The 17809-nt window shown below is 37.6% G+C and overlaps 2 protein-coding genes across 6 annotated transcripts; both read left to right on the forward strand.

Annotated features, from left to right (window-relative positions):
* Window positions 1-107: 107 nt before the first annotated feature.
* On the forward strand, window positions 108-8134 carry LOC122995839. Its single transcript, XM_044371218.1, has 8 exons — window positions 108-185; window positions 1283-1580; window positions 2309-2337; window positions 2702-3118; window positions 3329-3415; window positions 6264-6561; window positions 7280-7308; window positions 7699-8134. Exons 1-8 carry the CDS (start codon window positions 108-110, stop codon window positions 8101-8103), a joined length of 1641 nt encoding a protein of 546 aa, XP_044227153.1. The 3' UTR covers window positions 8104-8134.
* On the forward strand, window positions 217-16678 carry LOC122996066. 5 transcript variants are annotated; one of them, XM_044371601.1, is made up of 6 exons: window positions 11172-11961; window positions 12710-13007; window positions 13750-13778; window positions 14313-14399; window positions 15757-15850; window positions 16075-16165. In XM_044371601.1, exons 1-6 carry the CDS (start codon window positions 11839-11841, stop codon window positions 16083-16085), a joined length of 642 nt encoding a protein of 213 aa, XP_044227536.1. In that variant the 5' UTR covers window positions 11172-11838; the 3' UTR covers window positions 16086-16165. The 5 variants fall into 5 exon arrangements, with proteins under 5 accessions (XP_044227535.1, XP_044227533.1, XP_044227537.1 ...); XM_044371600.1 differs by lacking the exons at window positions 11172-11961; window positions 15757-15850 and adding an exon at window positions 217-285 and having other exon boundaries at window positions 16075-16678; XM_044371598.1 differs by lacking the exon at window positions 15757-15850 and having other exon boundaries at window positions 11167-11961; window positions 16075-16678.
* The last annotated feature ends 1131 nt before the right edge of the window (window positions 16679-17809 follow it).

The following is a 17809-nucleotide window of genomic DNA, read 5'->3' on the forward strand; positions in this document are numbered from 1 at the left end:
GGCAAATGGCTGTGATTGGATGTATGGCCGTTCAATCAATCTAACTTGACCAATAGGTTTTCATGTATGGGGAACTAAGTTTCGATTTATCAATAACTACCTCGGCGATGGAATCATGTTTCCGTGAATATTCAGGTATCACAACACATAACACCTGCGGCTGTGACGCACCTGGAAAAGTAAAGGTGAGTACCCTGAAGTTTCTGTTTTAATGGTGATAGATAGTCTACGTCATGGCCACCTATTCACTCTGGATTTATTTGTCATCAGTGGATAATATTTAAGGTAGAAATGTAGAAGCTACCTCGTTTCACCTGAACTAACATTGATGATCCCGAGCTTTGTCTTCTGGAGCTGGAGCAGGAAATAAAATGCCTTTATTTATCGACAGTTTCCTTAAATTAAACATTTAATTGTGAATTCCATTTACTGACTTTGTATTCACACATAGGCTGTACATCAAAACTAGTTTTTGGTGTTTGTAATTAGAGAGAGAGGATCTCTCAAACCTCCGTTCGGTCTCGGTTCGGTGATCACAGACACTATCACGGTGGGGGACGGGAGGTCACGTTCCTCCTTAATATAAGAAACATGGAAATGTGTCTCCCCCAATATATTTAATTGAAAAGAGATCAGACTTCCCTGAAGCACTGGATGTGTATCATTCACAGAAAACCTGCTGCGTCTCATTTGTATTCATGTTCGGCAGCAGTGATCAGCAGCTGTCCTGTAGGTCCTGGCTGCCACTGCTTCAGACTCGGACGGTTTGAGTCGAGCCCCGCTTATTTCTGGTCCTCAAAACTGGTATTTTAGAGCAGAACAACGTGGAGCGTCGAGAGGAAGGGCACGGAGCACAGAGATTGGTCCATAATGAAAGTTGAAGAATGTATCTGTGACAGTTTCTATTCAGTCCTGTTGTATCGTTCAGAGCAGACACATGCTTGTAAAACAATGTTTGTTCTATCTCTGACATAATGAACATGGTCAGCATTCTACTGTCTGTTCTACTATCCTTAAACATCTCTGTTGCTCTTATTCACTTGTCACTTTATTGGAAACTCAGGACTTTTGTCAGGATACTGTAGAATGATGACTGATGGTTTTTCAGTGAGCTGATTGGCTGGTTGGTGACATGTTTAGATTTTTGATAGGATACTTAAAGGTGGACAGCAGATTTATAGGACATTTCTGAGTTAATTCAGTTTAGGTCTTATTTTCATTGAATTATTGAAGTTTAAAGATGAGTGAGTCTTTTCTGCTTTTTCATTTCTCTGTGTTACAGATGTCGTTGAAATTCGAACAAAAGTGGAAAACTTCCCTGATCTCCATCCTGGAGGAGCTCAGTAATTCAGAATACAAGAAGATGCTGTTGAATTTGGACAAAATCCCTAAAAGACTGAAGAGTGGCAGGTCCAGAGAAGAGATGCCCCAAATAATCACCCAGTACTACGGAGTAGAACAATCAGTCCTCGCAATCAAGAAAGTCATGGATCTGATACCGAGGAAGGACGCTGCGGTCCAGGACCGGCTGCAGCCCTTTGTGGACAAACTGAAGAAAAAAGGCCAGACAAAGAACAAGGGTCAGTTCACAGTTTGAAGTGTGTATTATTGGCTTCACTCCACCCTCAGACTTTGTTTCATTTTATAACAACATTGAACCACAATAGCTGTAATTAGGATTTCTTTATATTTTGCTAACCATGACATTCGGTTTGCTCCTTTGTCTAGTAGTTTCTGGGCCAGTGCTCAGTAGTTCTGGCAAGAAATTAACAAATTCATCTTGTACCGATCCTTTTTTGAGTTGCAAAACTTACATGATTTGTCAACAGATGAACCTGTAAACAGACTAATGAGACACCACCTCTCTGTATTGCCTGGTCTGTGCACTGAAGGGGTTAAACTCTTGATAACCTGTAATTATGTGTTGAGGTTTTAACTGCTCTCGACTGCTCATTAATACCATGTGGCCCATCAAAACTAGATAGATACAGTATCAATCTATGAAAATGCTTACTGGCTATATTAAAGATGAAAAATACAAGATGGTCTACATCATAAAATACAGTGATGTTTTCTGTTCACATGAGAAAAATGTATAAATCACAGTACATGAAGTTTAGTAGTATTCTCTCTAGATAATACCCCTGTAGTAGCTTTTCTTCTTGGGGTCCACAGACGTTTTAGAAAAGCACAATATGAGAGTCATTGATCAAAGGCACACACATTAAAAATATGATTATTAACTATCTCAACATCAGTGACATCAGTGTAGAAACACATTTACTGATGTTTTTTTTTTCTTTTAAAGATAAAAAAGAGAGCGGCAAACCCGACAAGGTAAGAGTTCCCTTTTAAATAACTTGATGCTGTATATGGTAACAAATCAATCAATCAAATCAATGAATCAATCAATCTTAGCTGTCAAAATATTTACAGTGTGTCATATGTAACAACATAAAAATTGAATTAGTAATAATTTTACCTCTTAAATTAAAAGTGACTCAGCATTAATAATTTAATGAAGAGTTTTTGTCTCAGTCATGTGTTCTTTTTTCAGTCTTAAATTAGTTTACTGGATTAAACTTTGTGTTTGTCCTAATTTATTGATTAGTCTGACAACTGTTAACAGATTCCTTCAGTCATTGATGTTTGTGTTTATATTGATTTGATGGATATTATTTTCCTCTCTTCTTGTGTCCAGACAAAAACCATCAGTGCTCTAAAATCCAGCGGTCAACTTCTAGACTCTGAAGCCATTGTTGGGAAAGTTGTTCATAAATCTGATGTGCACACAGATGTGAACAAAGACAATGAGACAGAGTCTTTCTTTAATCTGGTGGTCGCTGATAAGACAGGCAGCATTAAAGTGATGGTATATGGAACAGAGCGCTTTAAAGACATTAAAGAAAAGAGCTGCTACATGTTCAAAAAGGTAATAGTGGACGAAAACTTCATCAAAGTTACCAGTCTGACCACAGTGTCAAAGACGACAGCCATTAAAATCCCAGCAAAGGTGCAGAGGGAAGCTCAGATGATCATTGACCAGGAGCCAGCTTCTTCCAAGGCCCAAACATCTGCTCAGAAGATGCCAGTGACTGTTCAAGGAACTGTTACAGGGGTGAGTTTCCTTCAGAGAAATAATCACTCTATTAAAGTGTTAATATTCTGGGCCTGAAATGATGAAGTTAGTGAAATAGTGCTCCAGATTTTTGTTTTAGGTCTTGTTGATACTGCACTTGTTTTTTCATGCATTCCTACTTAATAATCCAACTCAAAATCGTAGCATTATCTGTTTTTAAATGTTCAGTGTTGGCATTGATTTGTTCAGATTGGTCCTGGCAAACCAGTAAAATCCAAACTGGAGAAGATAGGAACACAAAGCAAAGGAATCAAAGTGACGCCAAAGACAACAAAGGTAGCTGATATTCACACACTGCAGAAGATCCATGATGTTAATATCTGTTTGAAATATGATTGTTTTTCTCTCAAGTCAGCTGTGTTCACTTTATTTGGTAGAATGAGGCTCATCTGGACACTGACAGTCATATAATACATTACACCATCCTCTCTGCCCCGGTCATAAACTGTTGACAATTAGAGCACTTAAAAGTTATTAGCGCCTGAGCCCCAAAGGGGCGAAGACCCTATTGTATTTTGTGTGTTTGTATGTTTCTTCTTCTTCTTCTTCTTCTTCTTCTTCTTCTTCTTCTTCTTTCTTTATTATTACGCCACTTCAGACCTAAATTTCACCCCCTAAACATGCTCAAAACCTCACCAAATTTGGTACACACATCAGGTCTGGTGAAAAATTTGATAAAATGTAAAAAACTATCCCCCAAAGTGTCAAAATGTGCTCTAGAGCGCCACCTATGTATCTAAAATGGCCGCCACGGCCCGTGGGAATGTCGTAGAGAGATCGAACCAAAACTCAATTATTCGTCTCATCAAGACCTACAAATCATATACTGACACCCCTGACCTAAATCCAACAGGAAGTCCGCAATATGCCCATCAAAGTACGACTTTGTGCCAATTTTGGACCCCCAAGAAACGCTATCTCCTCCTAGGGTGTTAATGGTATCAGCTTCAAACTTGAATACATGACTTATAACACTGTGCTGAACAAAAGTTATGAAAAACTTTGTAATAACTTGAACGGTTTAGATATTGTAAGCCTTGAAAGTTGTAGTGCCACATCACACCTTACAATGTAAATCAATGGGGAGGCGATCACTAGGCATGGACTTTGTGTCAAACAAATGGTTCTGATGTCTAAACTATAAGTCTGACCACTTTGAAACCTGTATCAATAGATTCGCAACGAAATTTCCTATAAAAATGTCATTTTTAATGTAGGATTTGGCCAAAGTCATGGGATTTATGAGGATATTTCACAAGAAGAGTGACATTCTCTTCTCCAACTGAGAGGGAGAGAGAGAAAGAATAAGGTGGTGGGGGGGGGGGGGGGGTTCATTGAGTGAGAGTAACAGTTTAGTGTTAAACTGCTGCAGAAAAATAAAATCCAAACTAAAATTTGTAGCTCTGTACTGCAGTTTTTCCTTTATTAGGGCCCGAGCACCTGGCGGTTCACTCACACTCTCCATTCAAATATATGAGTATTTTTCTGTGTCCAGCTGCAGTTACTTATTGTCTCTACACACCTGACAGTACACATTTCAATCAAACTTTGACCAGGTCATGTGGGTTAAAAGTCTTTACTTTTCTAAAAATAAACTTGATGAAAATTAGGAAATTAATTTGTTTTACTCACAAACTCATCAAGAGTTTTCTGTTTACTAATTGAAATTCAAGTGAATGGGCCCAAAACTTGCATAATTTTGATGACACAGGTGTGAGCAAGACAGACATGTCTCACCCTGCAGAAAATTCTCATCCTCACACCATTGACATTTAATGCTTCGCCATGACAGAGGAAGTTGCTATAACTTTATTGTAAATGCTCTAGTCTGCACCAAACTTTACATGTTTGATAAGAGTCCTGGCCTGAACACGTCTACATGACAAAATTCCATCAGTGATGCAAACCGGCTAAATAACGCCCTGTACGAAATTGCAGCAAAGCAGCCCCAGCAGCAGGCAAAATAGTGGACAAAGGAAGTGATGTTTATCTCCTTCTTGCACTGTCTGAAAACAGCCCGGGTCTGAAGACATCTACATGCCCGTCACGGAAGACCTTCGTTTGCGTCTTGGCCCGACGTGCGTGGAGGCATGAGGGCCAGTTCATCGCTGCTTGTAGCATTAATTCTTCACTCTTTTCTCAATATATAAAATGTTTGTAATCAAACTTAGTAATCAAATCAAAATTAGTAATCATTATACCTCTTTAATTACATGACTCAGCATTAATTATTTAATGAACTGTTTTTGAAATGTGTCTCCCCCAGTATATGTAATTGAAAAGAGATCAGACTGAAGCTGAAAGAAAGCTATTTTGTTCTCTCAATATCCAGTGTTAAACGACTCCAAAACACACTGGATGTGTATCATTCACAGAAAACCTGCTGCATCTCATTTGAATTAATCTTCAGCATCAGTTAAAAGCGGCTATGAGCGTAGTGCCAAAGCTTTGGGTCCATCCTGTAGGTCCTGGCTGCCACTGCTTCAGCCTTGAAGGGTTTGAGTCGAGCCCCGTTTATTTCTGGTCCTCAAAACTGGTATTTTAGAGAAGAACAACATGGAGCATTGAGAGGAAGAGGGAGAACATGGTGCTGCTCATAACCAGACACATACAGGTCATGGATGTAGCAGGCAGTAAAGTTATTTTTACAGCGAGTGGAGCGGTTTCCAGTGTTTCAGGTTTTTCTCCACATTTCAGTACAGAGATTGGTCCATAATGAAAGTTGAAGAATGTATCTGTGACAGTTTCTATTCAGTCCTGTTGTATCGTTCAGAGCAGACACATGCTTGTAAAACAATGTTTGTTCTATCTCTGACATAATGAACATGGTCAGCATTCTACTGTCTGTTCTACTATCCTTAAACATCTCTGTTGCTCTTATTCACTTGTCACTTTATTGGAAACTCAGGACTTTTGTCAGGATACTGTAGAGTGATGACTAATGTTTTTTTCAGTGAGCTGATTGGCTGGTTGGTGACATGTTTAGATTTTTGATAGGATACTTAAAGGTGGACAGCAGATTTATAGGACATTTCTGAGTTAATTCAGTTTAGGTCTTATTTTCATTGTTTTATTGAAGTTTAAAGATGAGTGAGTCTTTTCTGCTTTTTTCTCTGTGTTACAGATGTTGTTGAAATTCGAACAAAAGTGGAAAACTTCCCTGATCTCCATCCTGGAGGAGCTCAGTAATTCAGAATACAAGAAGATGCTGTTGAATTTGGACAAAATCCCTAAAAGACTGAAGAGTGGCAGGTCCAGAGAAGAGATGCCCCAAATAATCACCCAGTACTACGGAGTAAAACAATCAGTCCTCGCAATCAAGAAAGTCATGGATCTGATACCGAGGAAGGACGCTGCGGTCCAGGACCGGCTGCAGCCCTTTGTGGACCAACTGAAGAAAAAACACCAGACAAAGAACAAGGGTCAGTTCACAGTTTGAAGTGTGTATTATTGGCTTCACTCCACCCTCAGACTTTGTTTCGTTTTATAACAACATTGAACCACAATAGCTGTAATTAGGATTTCTTTATATTTTGCTAACCTTGACATTCGGTTTGCTCCTTTGTCTAGTAGTTTCTGGGCCAGTGCTCAGTAGTTCTGGCAAGAAATTAACAAATTCATCTTGTACCGATTCTTTTTTGAGTTCCAAAACTTAAATGATTTGTCAACAGGTGAACCTGTAAACAGACTAATGAGACACCACCTCTCTGTATTGCCTGGTCTGTGCACTGAAGGGGTTAAACTCTTGATAACCTGTAATTATGTGTTGAGGTTTTAACTGCTCTCGACTGCTCATTAATAACATCTGGCCCATCAAAACTAGATAGATACAATATCAATCTATGAAAATACTTACTGGCTATATTAAAGATGAAAAATACAAGATGATCTACATCATAAAATACAGTGATGTTTTCTGTTCACATGAGAAAAATGTATAAATCACAGTACATGAAGTTTAGTAGTATTCTCTTTAGATAATACCCCTGTAGTAGCTTTTCTTCTTGGGGTCCACAGACATTTTAGAAAAGCACAATATGACAGTCATTGATCAAAGGCACGCACATTAAAAATATGATTATTAACATCAGTGACATCAGTGTAGAAACACATTTACTGATGTTTTTCTTTCTTTTAAAGATAAAAAGGAGAGCGGCAAACCTGACGAGGTAAGAGTTCCCTTTTAAATAACTTGATGCTGTATATGGTAACATATCAAATCAATGAAATAAAAATAAGATAAAATAAAATAACAACATAACATATATCTTAGCTGTCAAAATATCTCCAGTGTGTCATATGTAACAACATAAAAATGTTTGAATTAGTAATCATTTTACCTCTTAAATTATGAGTGACTCAGCATTAATAATTTAATGAAGAGTTTTTGTCTCAGTCATGTGTTGTTTTTTCAGTCTTACATTAGTTTACTGGATTAAACTTTGTGTTCGTCCTAATTTATTGATTAGTCTGACAACTGTTAACAGATTCCTTCAGTCATTGATGTTTGTGTTTATTTTGATTTGATAGATATTATTTTCCTCTCTTCTTGTGTCCAGACAAAAACCATCAGTGCTCTAAAATCCAGCGGTCAACTTCTAGACACTGAAGCCATTGTTGGGAAAGTTGTTCATAAATCTGATCTGCGCACATATGTGAGAAAAGACAATACGACAGGGTCTTTCTTTAATCTGGTGGTCGCTGATAAGACAGGCAGCATTAAAGTGATGGTATATGGAACAGAGCGCTTTAAAGATATTAAAGAAAAGAGCTGCTACATGTTCAAAAAGGTAATAGTGGACGAAAACTTCATCAAAGTTACCAGTCTGACCACAGTGTCAAAGAGAAGAGCCATTAAAATCCCAGCAAAGGTGCAGAGGGAAGCTCAGATGATCATTGACCTGAAAGCAGCTTCTTCCATGGTCCAAACATCCGCTCAGAAGATGCCAGTGAATGTTCAATGAACTGCTAAAGGGTTGAGTTTCCTTCAGAGACATAACCACTCTACTAAAGTATTAATATTCTGGGTCTGAAGTGATGAAGTTAGTGAAATAGTGCTCCAGATTTATTGATGTTTTAGTTCTTGTTGAAACTGCATTTGTTTTTTCACTTCTGCTTAATAATCCAACTCAAAATCATAGTATTATCTGTTTTTAAATGTTCTGTGTTGTCATTGGTTTGTTCAGATTGATCCTGGCAAACCAGTAAAGTCCAAACAGAAGAAGACAGGAACACAAAGCAAAGGAACCAAAGTGACGCCCAAGACAACAAAGGTAGATGATATTCACACACTGATGTAAACATCTGTTTGAAATATGATTTTTTTCTCAAGTCAGCTGTGTTCACTTTATTTGGTAGAATGAGGCTCATCTGGACACTGACAGTCATATAATACATTACACCATCCTCCCTGCTCAGATCATAAGCTGTTAACTATTAGAACACTATTTCAAAGTTATTTTAAATGTACTTTCAGCATCTCCTTAACTTGGACTACGAATGTCAATCTGTCTTTGTGCAGGTTCAAAGTGATGATGTCCAGATTGGGAGGATTACGATCACAGGAATAATAAAATCCATGAAGACAAAGTTTCACCTGGAGGCAGAGTTCAACAACAGACAGCAGACGTTTGTTGTGACATCTCGACTTCTGGTAAAGGCTTTTGGCTTCAAACTGGAGGATGATTTTAAAGAGAGACTCCTTGATTTAATGCCATTCTCAGCAGATGCAAAAATACAAGGAAATAAAATTACAGAGATGAAAAACATGTAAAAATGACATACATTATTAGACCTTGTTCTTGCAGCTTTGGTCTAACCAGGCAGCTGGTGGGTGGGATGATAGGCTGTGTGTGTGCAACCTCTGACAGGGATGTGTGTATTCTGTCTGTTTGCTCCCAACTTTAATGATTACATTCAGTCCAACTGAAATCACATTTAATCATCTGTCTTTGCAGTCAAAATAATGTCAGGGTGCTATATATAAGTGTTGCTAATGGTTCTTGTTCTTTCTTACACGGTTACGTTTGTGTTTATGTTTATTGCTTAATGTTCATGTTTACTGCATTTTCTGTTGACCACTGGATCACATTGAATTCCTTGTACTTGTTATACGTTGAATAAATCTGATTCTGATTCTATATTATTAGTGTGAAGAAGAAAGGTCTTTGGGGAAATATCAGAAATGCTCTGGTCACAACATGGAACTCAACTGTATCACTCCCAAGTTATATATTCTATTTGTTTTCTGTTAATTGTTGGTCTGATCAACAAAAAGAACCATAAACAACTTTTATCATTTATTAGAAAGATTTTTCTTTTCATGATCTATTATTTCCCCCGTTAACTTTTATTATGGATGAAATTAAAGTCGGAGAGTCTGTCTGTCAGCAAGAAACACTTTTAAACACATTTATATTTTACATCATTTATCACCATTTCCATTCAGTCACATGTGAGGCTGAAAATTCTTAAGCATCACATTTGATATGAGTTGCATCATTTCCATTTTCCCTGAAACATTTAGCCTAATAAACCATTTCCAGCGTTCAAAAGACAACCTTATTATATTCTGAGTTATTAAATAATGAATTCACAATCAGAATATTAATAATTATGCAAATTATGAATAAATAATATAAACACATTCTACTGGTAGAAATGGCTCCTGTGCCTCTGAGCAGGACACAGTATAAATACTGAATGCAGGTTTTTATTCATGTGCAGGTGTTTGTCAAACAGGTAACAGGCTGCAGAGATGAAACAGCTGCTCTGGTAGTGATAACTGTGAACCTTTATTAGTGTTATCACAATGCACAAGTGTGCAGACACAAACTCCATCAAAAGTCTCTACAGCTGTTGAAGCTGACTGACAGCTGATCAGCCGTCACATGACGATGCTTCATTCTCATTCAGGAATGGACGTCTCATTTCTCAAAGAACATATTTCCTTGTTTCTTCACATCTTTTCCTTGCATCCTTGTTAGGAGGGACTAATACACAAGGAAAAGACGTAAATAAGGGAAACGTGGATGCATTTTAAGGGGACTGGGATGTACCCCTTATTACACCTGAACTGTTCAACAGGAACTACATTTCCTGCAGTGGAAACGCCTTATATTTTTAAAAGTGATCAGTTTAATAAAAGCTTTATTGAACAAAATATCATTAATGAAAGCAGTGTGACCACTTTTATTTAGACTTTTATCTGAATCTTTCCATACAACTGCAGCACAATTGATTGGCCAGCAGATGTCACTGTTTGCTTAAAATGGTTTGAAACAACGACCCACGTTCAGCACAGGTACACAGTGGTTCAAGGGCTTCAGAAAAGTCATTAATTATTAATTAATCTCTAGTTATTGAGATATCTGACTGTGGGTTCAAGTGTTCAGATTTAATCCTGAGATCCAGAAATCACACAAAGGAAGAACAAATAACTTTTATTTCTACTCAACTTTATTAAAACATATTATCAGCAAAATCATCAGAAAACGCACACACACAAAGCAGTATACATACATGTAAACTACATACATTTGTCTTTTTCTTTCCTTTGAATCTGACTTAATGACAATTAATAATACATAATAACAAATATAGATACAATATAAACAGCGGTATTATGATAATAAGTGGGATGATGGTGGTGATGTCAAATGTTATCGGATGGAACGGATTCTGATAATGAAATGAGTCATTTCATGGACGTTGTGTGATGCTCAAAACAATTTATCAACCATTTTACAGCCACAACAGGGCTGGTTACGACCAGTATATACTGACCATCAGGGGTGGAGCAGCGATTTTAAAAGTGTGGGGGTTCTAGGGGTGGGACATGAGCACCACAACCCCCCACCTTCAACCCCCATTCCAGTCTCCACAGAATGCCAAATCAAAATTAATGCCATGCATTTCAACATTTTTCTACCACAATAGTTGTAGTCCGCCCCAAGGGAAATTCCCATCTTTTTGCCCGCTACTAGACAGAAAGGAACCCCCCCCCCCCCCCCCCCCCCCCCCCCCCAAAAAAAAACAAACAAACAAACAAATGATACAAATAATCCCAAGGCAAGAGCAGCTAACGGACCACTGATGCTCTGTTGATTTACTTTCACTCCGACTACCAGCCGCCTTCAACCCAGCAGGGAAGCAGGTCAGTCGTTCCTGCCCTCTCACCTTCCCTGCATCATGGATGTATGAAGATAACCCTGCATGCCAGCATGGACTGAGGTGCACCTGCATCAATCCAACGGCCTGAACCAACAGTCCCAAAAAACCTCTGTTCCTCCTTCAGGTAGCCTTATAGCTGCCATATCTCAGTAATTGTTGCACCTCCCTTTTTTCACTCGGTGCAATCTGCCACAACTATTTAAAAACCACAATAGAAGTGACTTTACAAACCAGATTTGCCAGCTGGTTTGCATTTAGGATAAATTGGCCTATTTCATTTATATTCAATGACTAATGTTAGCTGAGCTGACACATCACATAACAAGACAAAGTTACAAAAGAAAATTCTACATAGTTAAATATCCGTTTCATACATCTAATCTGTTATCACAGCGCAGAGTAACAGAGCACCGTTTCTGAAGGCACAAACGTAACTTTACTATACTTCAACTGTTTGGTGGGTTGGGCAAATGGCTGTGATTGGATGTATGGCCGTTCAATCAATCTAACTTGACCAATAAGTTTTCATGTATGGGGAACTAAGTTTCGATTTATCAATAACTACCTCGGCGATGGAATCATGTTTCCGTGAATGTTCAGGTATCACAACACATAATACCTGCGGCTGTGACGCACCTGGAAAAGTAAAGGTGAGTACCCTGAAGTTTCTGTTTTAATGGTGATAGATAGTCTACGTCATGGCCACCTATTCACTCTGGATTTATTTGTCATCAGTGGACAATGAACCTGCTGCGTCTCATTTGTATTCATGTTCGGCAGCAGTGATCAGCAGCTGTCCTGTAGGTCCTGGCTGCCACTGCTTCAGTCTCGGACGGTTTGAGTCGAGCCCCGCTAATTTCTGGTCCTCAAAACTGGTATTTTAGAGCAGAACAACGTGGAGCGTCGAGAGGAAGGGCACGGAGCACAGAGATTGGTCCATAATGAAAGAATGTATCTGTGACAGTTTCTATTCAGTCCTGTTGTATCATTCAGAGCAGACACATGGTTGTAAAACAATGTTTGTTCTATCTCTGACATAATGAACATGGTCAGCATTCTACTGTCTGTTCTACTATCCTTAAACATCTCTGTTGCTCTTATTCACTTGTCACTTTATTGGAAACTCAGGACTTTTGTCAGGATGCTGTAGAATGATGACTAATGTTTTTTTCAGTGAGCTGATTGGCTGGTTGGTGACATGTTTAGATTTTTGATAGGATCCTCTAAAGTGAACCTGTTTCATGGTTATTCAATCTCTTACAAAGTTTATTCCTGTAAACTGTTGTATAAATGCTGCGATGGGATTAAAGGTGGACAGAAGATTTATAGGAAATTTTGTTTTATTTAGGTTTAAAGATGAGTGAGTCTTTTCTGCTTTTTCATTTCTCTGTGTTACAGATGTCGACGAAATTTGAGCATAAGTGGAATACTTCCCTGACCTCCATCCTGTTGGAGCTGGATGAGTCAGAATACAAGAGGATGCTGTTTAATTTGAACAATATCCCTAAAGGTCTGAAGACTAGCAAGTCCAGAGAGGAGATGCCCCAAATAATAATCCAGTACTATGGACTAGAACAATCAGTCTTTGCAATCAAGAAAGTCATGAATCTGATACCAAGGAGGGACGCTGCGGTCCAGGACCTGCTGCGCCCCTTTGTGGAGCAACTGAAGAAAATACAACAGACAAAGAACAAGGGTCAGTTCGCAGTTTGTAAATAATTGACTTTAGCTTTTGGTGAAGTGTTCACCCCAGCCTCAGTCTTTGTTTCATTTTATAACAACATTGAACCACAATAGCTGTAATTAGGATTTCTTTATATTTTGCTAACCATGACATTCGGTTTGCTCCTTTGTCTAGTAGTTTCTGTGCCAGTGCTCAGTAGTTCTGGCAAGAAATTAACAAATTCATCTTGTACCGATTCTTTTTTGAGTTGCAAAACTTACATGATTTGTCAACAGATGAACCTGTAAACAGACTAATGAGACACCACCTCTCTGTATTGCCTGGTCTGTGCACTGAAGGGGTTAAACTCTTGATAACCTGTAATTATGTGTTGAGGTTTTAACTGCTCTCGACTGCTCATTAATAACATCTGGCCCATCAAAACTAGATAGATACAGTATCAATCTATGAAAATACTTACTGGCTATATTAAAGATGAAAAATACAAGATGGTCTACATCATAAAATACAGTGATGTTTTCTGTTCACATGAGAAAAATGTATAAATCACAGTACATGAAGTTTAGTAGTATTCTCTTTAGATAATACCCCTGTAGTAGCTTTTCTTCTTGGGGTCCACAGACGTTTTAGAAAAGCACAATATGACAGTTATTGATCAAAGGCACACACATTAAAAAATATGATTATTAACAATCTCAACATCAGTGACATCAGTGTAGAAACACATTTACTGATGTTTGTTTTTCTTTTAAAGATAAAAAGCCGAGCAGCAAACCCAACAAGGTAAGAGTTCCCTTTTAAATAAATCATTTAATGCTGTATATGGTAACATATACCATACACATAAATCAATAATATATCAATAAATCAGTGCGCTTTAAAGACATTAAAGAAAAGAGCGGCTACATGTTCAAAAAGGTAATAGTGGAGGGAAACATCATCATCAAAGTTACCAGACTGACCACAGTGTCAAAGACAAGAGCCATTAAAGTCCCAGCAAAGGTGCAGAGGGAAGCTCAGATGATCATTGACCAGGAGCCAGCTTCTTCCATGGTCCAAACATCTGCTCAGAAGATGCCAGTGAATGTTCAATGAACTGCTAAAGGGTTGAGTTTCCTTTAGAGACATAACCACTCTACTAAAGTATTAATATTCTGGGTCTGAAGTGATAAAGTTAGTGAAATAGTGCTCCAGATTTTTCGATGCTTTAGTTCTTGTTGATACTGCACTTGTTTTTTCACTTCTGCTTAATAATCCAACTCGAAATCATAGTATTATCTGTTTTTAAATGTTCTGTGTTGTCATTGGTTTGTTCAGACTGGTCCTGGCAAACCAGTAAAGTCCAAACAGAAGATGACAGGAACACAAAGCAAAGGAACCAAAGTGACGCCCAAGACAACAAAGGTAGATGATATTCACACAGTGATGTAAACATCTGTTTGAAATATGATCGTTTTTCTCTCAAGTCAGCTGTGTTCACTTTTTTTTTTTTTGGTGGAATGAGGCTCATCTGGACACTGACAGTCATATAGTACAGTAGGGGAAATAAGTATTCAACACGTCAACGTTTTCTTCAGTAAACATATTTCCAGTGCAGCTATTCACATGCAATTAAGACCAGACATTGGTATTAACTCAATAAGACAACACAGCTAAAGAAACCATAACATTCTAATCAATGAAAAAAGTTATGGGTATTAAATTGGAATAACACAGGATAAAAGTATTGAACACACCAACTGAAATACTTGGTGGAGAAGACTTTGTTTGCAATGACAGCTTCAAAGCTTCACTACTATAAGACTGGAACAATGTATGCAAGTATAAAACACATGTACATAACATAAAACGGGTCCTCTCTTGTCTTTCTATTCTCAGAGTCAAAACAGTGGATTAAAAACTGGGTTTGTCTCTCTAAAATCCACAGAACATAAACAGTATCTGTACTTACAATATTTACCATTTACAATTATTGTTGACAACACAATCTCTCACTAACTAACTCCACTCATATACTCACACATACACACTCAAAATAGTGGCTGTACTCACAACAATATTTGGCAATATTTACAATTTTTACATTTTACAGTATTAGTATCATTTTCTAAATGCTGATATTGATTTGGTATCTATGTATTCATTCTTGTGACATCCCTAATTATATCCACTTTGTAATGTGGTTATCAAGTTGTTTAGAAGAATGATCCAAAGACTACCAGGGGTCCTTGAGAGGGCTGCAGGTGGTTCCCAGCAAAAGCACGAATAGATTAATTTCACTTATATTACACTAACTTCCAGGTATTGCATCTTCTTAAAGGGGATTTTTTCAGACAAAATCCTCTCAAACACGGGTCTGTGGTCTATTGTACATCTATTTTGGAGTCCTTAATATGAAAATTTAAGATTGCCTGGTTTCTTAAAATCCCAACAGTGCTGGATTTTTCTAGCTTCCATTTATGTCCATTGCTCACTTTTTGCTCCTCTGAAGTGGGCAAAAAGTTGTTGTATGTCATGTCTTTTTATTTGGAACACTCAGTAAATTTGAACCCATGATTTGAAAGTTTTTGTTTTTTATAAATGAAATTCTGAATGAATGTTTCACAAATTTCTGCTTTATTTTTTTCATCAATTTAATAAATAAGTAAGTAAGTAGTAGTTATAGTAGTATGCATATTTATAATGTCTTTGTCATTGTTCAACAATGTTCATAGTATTATCTGTTTTTGAATGTTCAGTGTTGTGTCATTGGTTTGTTCAGATTGGTCCTGGCAAACCAGTAAAATCCGAACAAAAGAAGACAGGAACACAAAGCAAAGGAACCAAAGTGAAGCCAAAGACAACCAAGCTAACTGGTATTCACACACTGCAGAGATCCATTATGTTAACATCTGTTTGAAATATGATTTTTCTCTCAAGTCAGCTGTGTTCACTTTATTTGGTAGAATGAGGCTCATTTGAACACTGACAGTCATATAATACATTACACCCTCCTCCCCGCTCAGATCATAAGCTGTTTGAAATGTACTTTCAGCATCTCCTTAACTTGGACTATGAATGTCAATCTGTCTTTTTGCAGGTTCGAAGTGATGACGTCCAGATTGGGAGGATTACGATCACAGGAATAATAAAATCCATGAAGACAAAGTTTCACCTGGAGGCAGAGTTCAACAACAAACAGCAGACGTTTGTTGTGACATCTCGACTTCTGGCAAAGGCTTTTGGCTTCAAACTGGAGGATGATTTTAAAGAGAGACTCCTTGATTTAATGCCAGTCTCAACAGACGCAAAAATACAAGAAAATAAAATTACAGAGATGAAAAACATGTAAAAATGACATACATTATTAGACCTTGTTCTTGCAGCTTTGGTCTAACCAGGCAGCTGGTGGGTGGGATGATAGGCTGAGTGTGTGCAACCTCTGACAGGGATGTGTGTATTCTGTCTGTTTGCTCCCAACTTTAATGATTACATTCAGTCCAACTGAAATCTTTGCAGTCAAAATAATGTCAGGGTGCTATATATAAGTGTTGCTAATGGTTCGTGTTCTTTCTTACATGGTTATATTTGTGTTTATGTTTATTGCTTAATGTTCATGTTTACTGCATTTTCTGTTGACCACTGGAACACATTGAATTCCTTGTACTTGTTATACGTTGAATAAATCTGATTCTGATTCTTTATTATTAGTGTGAAGAAAAAAGGTCTTTGGGGAAATATCAGAAATGCTCTGGTCACAACATGGAACTCAACTGTATCACTCCCAAGTTATATATTCTATTTGTTTTCTGTTAATTGTTGGTCTGATCAACAAAAGAACCATAAACAACTTACATCATTTATTAGAAAGATTTTTCTTTTCATGATCTATTATTTCCCCCGTTAACTTTTATTATGGATAAAATTAAAGTCGGAGAGTCTATCTGTCAGCAAGAAACACTTTTAAACACATTTATATTTTACATCATTTATCACCATTTCCATTCAGTCACATGTGAGGCTGAACATTCTTAAGCATCACATTTGATATGAGTTGCATCATTTCCATTTTCCCTGAAACATTTAGCCTAATAAATCATTTCCAGTGTTCAAAAGACACCCTTATTATATTCTGAGTTATTAAATAATGAATTCACAGTCAGAATATTAATAATTATGCAAATTATGAATAAATAATATAAACACATTCTACCGGTAGAAATGGTTCCTGTGCCTCTGAGCAGGACACAGTATAAATACTGAATGCAGGTTTTTATTCATGTGCAGGTGTTTGTCAAACAGGTAACAGGCTGCAGAGATGAAACAGCTGCTCTGGTAGTGATAACTGTGAACCTTTATTAGTGTTATCACAATGCACATGTGTGCAGACACAAACTCCATCAAAAGTCTCTACAGCTGTTTAAGCTGATGGACAGCTGATCAGCTGTGATCAGCTGCTGCCGTCACATGATGCTTCATTCTCATTCAGGAATGGACGTCTCATTTCTCTAAGAACATATTTCCTCATTTCCTCTCTCCTCGCATCCTTTCCTTGCATCCTTGTTGGGAGAGACAAAGACACAAAGTAAAGATGTAAATAAGGGGACTGGGATGTACCCCTTGTTACACCTGAACTGTTCAACAGGGACTAAATCTAGAGCCTGATTCCTCCAGTTGAAATGCAAGTTTAGTTTCTCAAAAGGTCCTTGGTCCCCTGGGAAAGTTCCTGCAGTGGAAACACCTTATCTTTTTAAAAATTTATCAGGTTAATAACATCTTTATTGAACAAAATATCATTAATGAAAGCAGTGAGACCACTTTTATTTAGACTTTTA

The sequence above is a fragment of the Thunnus albacares genome, chromosome 13 (assembly GCF_914725855.1).
Source record: "Thunnus albacares chromosome 13, fThuAlb1.1, whole genome shotgun sequence".
Lineage (NCBI taxonomy): Eukaryota > Metazoa > Chordata > Actinopteri > Scombriformes > Scombridae > Thunnus > Thunnus albacares.

Bases quoted from the DNA above. Each gene is read 5' to 3' on its own strand.
- LOC122996066 (XM_044371598.1), top strand. From the start codon at position 11,839: ATGTATGGGGAACTAAGTTTCGATTTATCAATAACTACCTCGGCGATG. The intron at 13,779-14,312 runs GTAAGAGTTCCC...TGGTTTGTTCAG, and splicing joins CGAGCAGCAAACCCAACAAG to ACTGGTCCTGGCAAACCAGT. The intron at 14,400-16,074 runs GTAGATGATATT...GTCTTTTTGCAG, and splicing joins TGACGCCCAAGACAACAAAG to GTTCGAAGTGATGACGTCCA.
- LOC122995839 (XM_044371218.1), top strand. From the start codon at position 108: ATGGAATCATGTTTCCGTGAATATTCAGGTATCACAACACATAACACC. The intron at 186-1,282 runs GTGAGTACCCTG...TCTGTGTTACAG, and splicing joins ACGCACCTGGAAAAGTAAAG to ATGTCGTTGAAATTCGAACA. The intron at 3,416-6,263 runs GTAGCTGATATT...TCTGTGTTACAG, and splicing joins TGACGCCAAAGACAACAAAG to ATGTTGTTGAAATTCGAACA.